Source organism: Scophthalmus maximus, chromosome 12 (assembly GCF_022379125.1).
Source record: "Scophthalmus maximus strain ysfricsl-2021 chromosome 12, ASM2237912v1, whole genome shotgun sequence".
Classification (NCBI taxonomy): domain Eukaryota; kingdom Metazoa; phylum Chordata; class Actinopteri; order Pleuronectiformes; family Scophthalmidae; genus Scophthalmus; species Scophthalmus maximus.
In genome coordinates, this window is record NC_061526.1 from 21,551,289 (window position 1) to 21,561,841 (window position 10,553).

Genomic DNA, 10,553 nt, shown 5'->3' on the forward strand with positions numbered 1-10,553 from the left:
CCGCACACCGCATGCCATTAAACGCTGCCTGCGCTAGTTCCATTTCAGCATCTTGCAATCGACCAGTACCGCTGTGGTCCCGTTGTTGGCGTGTTTGCTCTATTCTTTTTTTGTTGTTGTTGTTTAATCTTGAAGAGGTAACGACAAATACCTGGATGTAACATTTGAATGTGAGGCCGCGGAGGTGTGTGTGTGTGTGGGGGGGGGGGGGGGGGGGGGGGGGGGGGGGGGGGGGGGGGGGGGGGGGGGGGGGGGGGGGGGGGGGGGGGGGGGGGGGGGGGGGGGTGGAGGGAGCGGGGTGGTCTTGCTGTGTTTCAGTGCATTCCTCATTTCCTCTGCTGCACGACATGTGGTCAGGACGGCATCTCTGTGACCTCAGATGCTCCTGTGAAAAACGAATGCTCTCCATTGTGAACTCTGTGTGCGCGAGTGTGTCGGGAATGTGTGTGATTGTTTTGGGTTTTATTTATAATTTAGAGCCGTATTTGCCTATTAACTCATTAACATGTGTGTACTTTTGTCTCCCCCCGTCGCTCTCTCTCTCTCTCTCTCTCTCTCTCTCCCTCCCTCCTCTCTGACTCTCTTCTCTCTTACCCCCTTCCTCTCCCTCTCATCACCCTCTGACTCTAACAAAGCGGGTAAGTTGTGAGGATGTGTGACTGACCTCCTGGATATGACCATTGTCTCTGCCACATCGCACCTGTCTGCCACCTCTCTCTCTCTCTCTCTCTCTCTCTCTCTCTCTCTCTCTCTCTCTCTCTCTCTCTCTCTCTCTCTCTCTCTCTCTCTCTCTCTCTCTCTCTCTCTCTCTCTCTCTCTCTCTCTCTCTCTCTCTCTCTCTCTCTCTCTCTCTCTCTCTCTCTCTCTCTCTCTCTCTCTCTCTCTCTCTCTCTCTCTCTCTCTCTCTCTCTCTCTCTCTCTCTCTCTCCTGTCTGTGCGCCACATCCTGTCGTCCTCTCCTGAAAAAAAGGCCGGTGCCAAAAGCTGACGTCTCTCTCTTTTTTATCTCTCTCTCTCTCTCTCTCTCTCTCTCTCTCGTTCATGGCTGTTAACACCATTGCTTTCTTCCTTTTTTTTCATTTACCATCTGAAGACGTTCCCCCCCCCCCCCCCCCCCCCCCCCCCCCCCCTTCTTACAGAGCAATGGCAGCTGCATCCATGGCTGGACAGAGAATGTGCCGCCGCTAAAAAAACTAAACTAAAAACCACCGGGTCTACCTCTCCTTTTTATCTGTGTCTCTTTTCTATTTGTGTCAAAAAAAAAATAACCAGCTGCAAATGTCTGGTTATGGGAATGTGAAATGTACATTTTTTTGTATGATTTTTTTTTTGGTTCATAAACTGTTTCCCTAACTTCCCCCTTTTCCCCAGCTATGTTCAGTGGATGTTACTCCTCCACGCATTGAGCAGCTGAACCTGAACATAAACACATGAGCTTTTGCGTTTCCCCCCCATGTGCTGGCTCGAAAAGTCAGGTGAATGTTCCCGGTGGTGTTTTTAGGGGACGAACACGTTCCTCCCTCCCCGTCACCTGTGGGCTTCTCGTGTGCTGCATTTAAGTGGCCTTTCGCCGTTGCTGAGGCCCCCCTCGGCGCCGAGAGCGCCACGTGCCGTCACGTTAACCGAAAGCCCACTCGTCTCCATTCGTCGAGATCTTTGACAACATACTCAGGGAATGGGTTGTTGACTCAGAGGTGTTTTGTTCTTTTTGTCTGTTATGAAATGTGTTCACGAAATAGAATACGAAGTGGCGTTGTTGCGTGCGTGTGCGTGCGTGTGTGTCAGTACGAGTGTGTTCCTTGGTTTTGTGTGGGAGGATTCAGCACAGTGCGAAAAAAGGTCCGTTTGAGCCGTCGACGAGGTGCAGAAAAAAACAAACGAGCTAAATTGCAGTCGGGCCTCCTTCTCCGGGTTACACTCCAGCACCTGCTGGACGAAAAAACCGCGGAGCGCAGCCCAGAAAATGTGAGGAGAAGTTACTTCTCCGGAGAGAGAAAAAAACAGAAGAGATAAATGCCCTGCTGCATTATTCACAAACTGCATCAACTAAAAGTAACAGAGAGAGAGAGAGAGAGAGAGAGAAAACTATCTCTCTCAGCAGAATAAAGTCTGAGTGGCTGAACTGGGATGATTAGGGACTTCACTGGGGCACAGTGTCTTCCACGTCCCCTAAATAGACATTTCCAATTTGTGTCTGGGTCCAGATCTGCGTTCAAACACACGGTGATGGAGGAATATTATGAGCTTTTTTCTTCTTTTTTTTACAAGGATTCACATTTAATATCATGATGTAAAAAGCACTCGCCTGTGTAATCGGGCAAATTCAATCTCCTCCAAAACTACTGCTAGACGCCCCTTGTTGTAAGATTTTGTGAAATGATGTGGAAACTAGATTTTCTAAAAAAAAATATATATATATACTTACATTTACACGACGGTGACTCCTGGAGTTGTTAAAATGGGCGAATTTTGCTTTTTCGCATCTAGAAAACCGAGAGTGGAGATGAGGAGATACGGAACGTGCGCGAGGCGAGAACTAAACTTCCTCAAAATTTGAATGTACATATTTATTTAAAGTGTCTGAGATTCCCTGCTGACTGACGTGGGGCGTAGTCTACTTTCTGCTCGCAGTAAATGTACAGTAAAGTTAGAATGTGACAGGGAAGATATTAATGTCAGGATCAGGGATCCGGGGGGTGGGTGGGTGGGTGTGTGTGTGTGTGGGGGTGTGTGTGTGTGTGTGCGTGTGTGCGTGTGTGTGTGTGTGTGTTTGCGTGCTCAGAGATGAATGATAAAACAATGCTCTTTTCAATACCTCACACACACACACACACACACTCTCGCAGGGACGACACTGTTACTGCAGGGGTCTGTGGAGAGCCGTGTGCAGGAATGAGGATGTTGAATGATGGCTAAAGATGGGGCATGTTGTTCATGTGTGTTTGTGATTATGATGCACGGGTACAGTATCACGTGTTCACAGCCGCTCTCCTCTGTCCCCCGCCCTCAGACACGAGCTGTTGGAGGAGGCCAGGAGAAAGGGTTTACCCTTCGCCCAGTGGGACGGCCCAACGGTTGTAGCCTGGCTGGAGGTAAAACATCAGAGACTTTGAAACGTTTCCTACAGGTGGATCACCGTTTCGTTTAGATAGCGTACAACACAAATCAAATTTAATTGTAATACAATTATTATCCAGTGTTGCCCTCACATGAATATCAACTGTCCTCTGACATTCGCTGAAGCAGTTTTGCCAAAACTCCCCTTAAGACCATTATGAGTATTTTATTAAGCTGTCCAATCATGATGCTCTGGTGATCATAAATCAAAAGAATAACTCAGCAATTTGTGATGAACTTTGGAGAAAATGAACATGTTGAAAAAAAGGCAAAATGCAGAAACACCACTGCCCCCTAGTGTCGAGTGGAGGAAGTACAGAATAAATTGTACTAAGATTAAAAGTTTAAAAACTGTTACATATAGTGAGATAAATAATGATGAACAAAAACATTTTATTAAAGCAAAATTTAATTAAATTAATAATTGGGCTGGTTAGTTATATATATGTATTTTTTTCTAATTTGAGTATTTTGTGCAAACATTACATACTGTTGTGTGTTGAAAAAAAAACCATTTTCTTTTTTTACCCAGGAGTAAGATGTTGTGATTCTCAGTCCGTGTTTCTCCTGTGTCTCCTCTTCCCCCCTCGTCTCTTGTGTGGTGAAAGCTGTGGCTGGGGATGCCGGCGTGGTACGTGGCGGCGTGCCGGGCCAACGTGAAGAGCGGCGCCATCATGTCGGCGCTCTCCGACACCGAGATCCAGAGGGAGATCGGCATCAGCAACCCGCTGCACCGGCTCAAGCTCCGGCTGGCCATCCAGGAGATGGTCTCGCTCACCAGCCCCTCGGCCCCGCCCACCTCCAGAACCGTGAGTCCAGCGGGGAAATGTGGGGACGCGGAGGGGACGACTTTCAGTTCGGAACATCTGCTGGAAGCATTCGGAGGATGGAGGATTTGGTTTATTGACAACGCCTCTAATATATTTATTATACATCAGACTTAGATCGAACATAAACAGATCGATAAAGTCCACGGCTCATTTTCGCCGTTGACCTTGACGTGTGCACCGTCCCCCGACCTACGCCTGGATCATGGAGACGGGGAGAAAGTGTCTGTATTCAAATCTGAATCAAAAGAACAAACAATCGATAAATTCATTTCAGAAAGCAGACGAGGCAAAAGAGAAGAAAAATAAATCAAAGACGTCATATAATTGTTAAACAAGTCAGGATAGAAGGTTTAATTTTGTCAGGCTTCTTTTCCCCTGCTTCCGGTCCTTATGCTAAGCTAAGTAAACACCTAATTAATTCCTCCACATCAGCTCCTGCCAAATGTTTTGTACGACTGAACGTCCTCTCTGCTGACGTGCACGACTCCTCCACACGTTTTTTTAATTTTCTATCTCGAGAAGAAGTCGGTGCCTATTACAGTGGGAGTCGGTGGCGGGCCGCTGTGTAAAAAACATTGCGCCTGTGTGTGTGTGTGCGTGCGTGCGTGCGTGCTGTGATTTAGCTCTCCAGTTGCTCCGCGCCACATTTCCCTGTTGTCATGGTAATTGCACACCGTCTCTCAGGACCTCCTTAGCGATAGCGAGTGTTTTCGCGCCGCCGAGCAGCGACTGATGTGCTCCGTCCTGGAGGTGCACAGACGACAAGCTGTTGTATAAAGTATTACATATTTACAATATACAATCTCTGCATGTAGCCGTCGTTACTCATGAGCTCTTGCATCCTCTCCTGTTGTAAAAATGCTGGTATACTCTTTCTCCCCCCCCCCCCCCCCCCCCCCCCCCCCCCCCCCCCCCCCCCCCCCCCCTTTACCTCACCCTCTCTACTTCCACACCTCATGAAATTTTCATTATGGAGCACGCCGCAATCACAGACCCCCCCCGACTGTGACGGGCCCTTCTGCCTGTTGTCACAGTTAAAACCCCCCGAGCGCTCGACAGACGGGGGGGAGGGTTAACTGACCTTGTAGTCCGACGTGTACTGTATGTCGAGGAGAAAATTGAGGGAGGGGAAGGAATCGGCCATTTAACCACCCAGCTATTAAAAGAACCCGCTCAAACGTGCAGGGGAGGAGTGTTGTCCTGAGCCTCTGACGGAGATTAAATCGACCACTGCGATTTATTCTGACGGTGTGTAAAGATGGAAGACGCGTGCGTCCCTTCGTCCTTCTGTCGTGCAACAAAAATGACGCCGTAAATATCCCGGATACGCGCCGCCGCCATCTTTTGTGATTTTGAATTCGTCCAGGTCGAGGGCAGTTGGATCGAGAGCGAGTCCAGTTGCTCTCGGTTCAACTCCCTCGTGGATAATCTGGGTTGAATCTTTATGGAGTTCATCTCCAGTCGCAGGCATGATTAAGTCTGTTTTTTTTTGAATGTGAGTGACATGACCCTTCACTGGTGGACCAGGTACCGTGCGGTCGCGTGTGTCTGTTGATGTCTGTACTGACGTCAGTCTTCCTCGTCGTGCATGGCAACCGCCTGTGTCGTCAAGGCCCGGTTCTAAAACACACCGTTCGCCAAAGTGTCTGTTTGTGTTGTACCGTTTGTGGTTGTTCTGTCCTCTGTATATGACCCCTCCGCCCCTTGGTGGGTCCGGGGGGGGCGAGTTCATCATCTGACTGTGATGCTGTAACACTATTGGCTTACAGTGGTGCTGCTCTTCTTCTTTAACACTGCTTGCCCCTCCTGCCGGACCTCTACTACCAACCACCCCCCCCCGCCGCCGCCGCCGCTGCTGCTGCTCTGTCTCTCGGGCTCCGCCCCTCGTAGCCGTCAGGCAACGTGTGGTTGACCCATGAGGAGATGGAGACCATGGCGGCCCCTTCCAAAACGGTCAGTCCCCGTGGGTCCTTTCATTTCTCCCTCAGCAACTTCTCTATCAGTCGTGAGTGAGTGAGTGTGCATCTTTGATAGACTTAATGGAGCAGGAGAAGGTGGTGACTGATGTTCTATCTGTGGACCGAGTCTAGTCAACACTAAACTTGTTGGAGAGATTTAAGTTGGAGGAGCCATTTGGGTTTGAGCTTCTTTTCCTCTTGTACTCGCCGGACAGTAACTTGGTTGAAAAGCTGCTCGTGGTACGTTCAAGGTTTGTCAGAATGCAGCAGTGGGTCGCGTGGTTTCCTCTCAGATGTGGAAGCGCGACGACCACACTCGACACTTTGTAACGTGAGCGTTCGCAGGATATGTTTCCAACCATCCTGGCGGCGAGACTAGAACATGTAAAACATGCTCCGCCGGAATTGTCTGCTACTCTTCTACAACTTTCAACACGTTCAGTTTAGTTTAACGTTTGAAAGAGCTGTTATTGAGTGATCGTGTTCATGTTCATTTTTTGCAGAAGTCCCAGTCTGAAGAAGGGAGCTGGGCACAGGTATGGGAACACGCGTTGCTCTCGTGCGATGCGGTTTCTACATCTCCCAGCCAATTTTTAAAAACACACACAAACGTCACTCGGAGATTCACTCCTCTGACCCCGCCCGTCTCCTCTCAGACTCTAGCTTACGGCGACATGAACCACGAGTGGATAGGCAACGAGTGGCTGCCCAGTCTCGGACTACCTCAGTACCGCAGCTACTTCATGGAGTGCCTGGTGGACGCCCGCATGCTGGACCACCTCACCAAGAAGGACCTGAGGGTGCACCTCAAAATGGTGGACAGCTTCCACAGGTACTGGGACTCACCTCAGCTCAGCTGCCCCCGCGGTGGGTGACCGCCGGGCAACCAGTAGAATGTACTCCTGTGAAATTCCAAAGGATGATGGTGGTTCTTTTAATTCTAAGACGTCCAACACACAATATTCCAGGTGAACGAACGAATGGGTGACACGTTGTTTGTTTTTTTTTTCAATCGCGTGTGTGTGTGTGTGCGTGTGCGTGTGCGTGTGCGCGTGTGTGTGTGTGTGCTTTCCTGACACCAGAACAAGTTTACAGTACGGCATCATGGGTCTGAAGAAGCTCAACTACGACAGGAAGGAACTGGAGAGACGCAGGGAGCAGAGCCAGCATGAAATGAGAGGCGAGTATGGGAAAAAAAAATCATAATCATCAACGCAACAACCTCAAGATCAGTGGTATAATTTTTCTTTTCTACCCGTGTGCCTTCAGACGTGCTGGTGTGGAGCAACGAGCGGGTCATCCGCTGGGTGCAGAGCATCGGCCTGCGCGACTACGCCAACATCCTCCTGGAGAGCGGCGTGCACGGCGCCCTGGTCGCCCTGGACGACAACTTTGACTACACCAGCCTGGCGCTGCTCCTCCAGATCCCCAACCAAAACACTCAGGTGCGCCGTTGCCTGATCTCGGCAGCAGCAGCAGCAGCGGCGTCATTCCAGTCGAAATATCGCGAAATATTCGTTGTTTTTTTTAGCACTGGCAGCCACATTTAAAGGTGCCGAATATGGCCAAAAATATCATCCGTCACCACCTCCAGGCCCGAAAATAGACAAACTTGGTATCAGCCTTCAAAGGACTGGTGGAGTCTAAATCAGAACATGCAGATTTGCCAACTGTCACCCTGGCACGTCGCCCTGCTCGGATAAGAAAATGGATATGCGGCGAAAACAACATAACCACCGTCAGCCGCCTCTTGTTACCACGCGGCTAAATATAGCTGGCGTTGTGACAAGCGCGTTGAATGTGGGGTTTTTTTTCCATCCCTCCCTCCTTTTCCTCAGGCACGTCAGATTCTGGAGCGAGAGTACAACAACATGCTGGCCCTGGGCACCGACAGGAGGCTGGATGAGGTGAGCCCTGAGGTTTGTGTCAGTCATTCGGTCAAGTTACACATTCGCCTTATTGATATCCGAGAGGTTAAACATATCAGCTCACTCACTGAGAGTATCATTTATGTATTCAGACAGTGCTTTTTTCATCCATATTTTAAGTATGCGATCATGATGCATCTATTCATGACGAGTGGGCATGCACATCGCAAATGTCCAGTCCAGGTACAATGGTTCTGAATTATTCATGTCCATCGTTAAAGATGCTCAAATTCAGATTTTGCGTCTCTTCTAACCTTGTGGCGACCCAAGAGAATTCCCTGTATCTCAAAACTAGTCATGTACAGAACGTGCTTTGATTTATCTTTCAGTAAAAAAAATCTTTATTAGAAGACAATGCTTGAAAAGCAATTCAGCATTTCATTTAGAAAAGTGTTGGGATTTGTCATTTTACCCCTTTATGACTTTATGATTGTGTCATGATTTCTTTCCCCGTCCGTGAAGTGCGACGACAAAGACTTCCGCGGACCGTCGTGGAGGAGACAGTTCCCGCCGCGGGACGTCCACGGCATCAGCATGATGCCCGGCTCGGCGGAGACGCTCCCCGCCGGTTTCCGTCTCACCGCGTCGGGTCACCCCCGGAGGCTGCCCCCTGAGGGTCAGTTCCTGCACCTGCACCCGGTCTGTTACAATCTTTCAAATGTACAAGCGTTGGATTTTAAAGCCTCTGCGGCGAGGGCTTTTCCAAAGTTAGCGACGACTAACAGCTAAAAGGTGAAATCCAACGGCTGCACCGCGGCTGCTGCTGTTTTTTTGTGACTCTGTCTCGTTTTCTCTCCGACTCTGTGACGGCTGCTCCGCAGTCCTCTATGAGGCGCTGGACGACAGTCCTGACGACATGTATTTGGACTGGTATCAAGGTCAGACATGCCCCCGATGAAGGCTCCGGGCTCCTTGTTAGCCCTGCGTGTATTAATATTCCACATATATATGCTGTGCTCCCTCCTCCTCCTCGTCGTCCTCCTCCTCCTCCTCCTCACATGGTCTCTGACAACCACTGTCCTGCCGTGTCTTGACTTCTCTCTGTGGTCTCTCACCCCCTTCTCCTCCTCGGCCACATCCATAACCACGACGACCTCCGTTGACGCAACCGTCGTAGCGCCGTGTCCGAATTGATCTCCATCCGCGTTTTCATTCACACTGAGCGCGTGCGTGCCGGTGTCAGCAGGAAGGAGATCGTCGACTCTGCGGCAGGTTGCTTAGTTCCGGAAAATACAGAAACAGCTGTGGTATAAAAAAAAAATGAAGAAGGAAGCGAGCGCGGGCGACTGCGTCTTCATTTCTCTTATCCGTCCACGCCACACCGCAGCCCCAGAGTTTTCAAACTCCTCCGTCTCCGGCGCTCGAAAACTACGGAGTAGTGTGGACGGGAGGTGTAGACGCACCAGCAGTGATTTGTTTTAAAACCAAAACGCAGTGGGGTGGATGAAGCCCCGTCTACGACTCTTTTAGTCTCTCCACCGTCCAACTCCAAGGGCGTTTGTCTGGCAGAGTTGCGAAATTAAGCTGTTGTCTAGTCGCACCCCCTGGTGGTACTAAAGCTCGGGAGCGTCGAGTTATGGATTGCGACCCATGCCTGCGTGGCGTGAACTCCTTTACGTTACAGAAACGAGTCGGGCCCGAATCCGGAGGGTTTTACACAGGCGGTGTCTTGGATGTTCTCTTCCGACGGCTCGTGTCTCGTGACTAACTCCCCCTGCTGTTAAGAGGACACTGGCTGAAATATGGTTTTTGTTAAAGGTTAATTCGAGGTTGTAAACAGGACGGCAGTTAAACCGAATGACACAAAAAACCATTTCATTCATCCAAAAGGGAGCAGCTGGACTCGGTCGTAGATTCTCCAAGAGGTGAAACATCTCAAAGAATCGACCTCCGGTTGCTCCCAATTGAAACGCCCGTTCGGATCAGCTACGTACGTTTCTTCTTCTTCTTGTGTTTAAGACCTGCGTGATTGCAATTCCCCAGATATCTGGATATCGAACTTGTTGGCGCCAGTTGGAACGACGGACAGAACTACAAAAAAATCATACGGTCTTCATCTGTACTGTAGACGCTGTGACTGTCGACCTATCAAATTTGGAAATAAAAGTCAGAATTCAAGGACAAACGATGCTTTTGTCGACCGACCGTCCGGTTGTGACGAGCTTGAATTAACCTTTACGGGAATGCAGAGTCTATTAGCGGCCGCGTCTCCTCGTATTTCCATCGTAAAACCATCCGGCTGCACGGATTTGGGCCAGTGTTCGTCTGTAACGAGGCTTTTTTTCCCGGTGACACCGAAAACAGCCTGTCGTGTTCCCCTCTTGTCTACTCTCTGTGCCCCCCCCCCCGGTCTGTGACGTCCCCCGTTCGACCCAACACCCCGTCGCTGCCGGTGTCCGCCCAAAACCGAGAAAAAACTTCCTTTTGAGTGTGCGATCTGTGGCGCTCTGCCCCCGAGGGCGACCGCTGTTGTGGAGGAAGGGTTTTGTTCGCGATCCCACTCGTGCCGGGGATCACGTCTGAGGCGGGGGCCAAGTGGACGGACGTTCCCCTCTCCCTCGGAGTCCAGTCCACCGTGGTAAAGATCTCTCTCTGTCTCCCCCTACAGTCGGACCCTCTGCGGTGCAGCGGCTGGACAGCTCTACGGTGAGAACCTATTCCTGCTGAGAGGAGGAAGAGAGGGACCTTAAACTGTACACTGTATGTAACCTCACACTGAC

At 50.1% G+C, this 10,553-nt stretch overlaps 1 protein-coding gene across 9 annotated transcripts in view; it reads left to right on the top strand.

The window, feature by feature from the left end:
- ppfia2 (PTPRF interacting protein alpha 2) overlaps positions 1 to 10,553 on the top strand; it is a 104,760-nt gene that overhangs the window by 91,727 nt on the left and 2,480 nt on the right. For 2 of the 9 annotated variants that reach the window (XM_035647672.2, XM_035647643.2), the window contains exons 21-31: positions 636 to 638; positions 3,011 to 3,092; positions 3,726 to 3,926; positions 5,838 to 5,900; positions 6,409 to 6,441; positions 6,562 to 6,737; positions 6,988 to 7,085; positions 7,175 to 7,350; positions 7,744 to 7,824; positions 8,296 to 8,449; positions 10,442 to 10,533. In XM_035647672.2, coding sequence (XP_035503565.1) covers positions 636 to 638; positions 3,011 to 3,092; positions 3,726 to 3,926; positions 5,838 to 5,900; positions 6,409 to 6,441; positions 6,562 to 6,737; positions 6,988 to 7,085; positions 7,175 to 7,350; positions 7,744 to 7,824; positions 8,296 to 8,449; positions 10,442 to 10,500 — 1,126 coding nt within the window. In that variant the 3' untranslated portion in view covers positions 10,501 to 10,533. Of the gene's footprint in view, positions 1 to 635; positions 639 to 3,010; positions 3,093 to 3,725; positions 3,927 to 5,716; positions 5,901 to 6,408; positions 6,442 to 6,561; positions 6,738 to 6,987; positions 7,086 to 7,174; positions 7,351 to 7,743; positions 7,825 to 8,295; positions 8,450 to 10,441; positions 10,534 to 10,553 lie in introns of those variants that run through there. The other 7 variants (XM_035647683.2, XM_035647727.2, XM_035647660.2 and 4 more) reach the window with 6 other exon arrangements.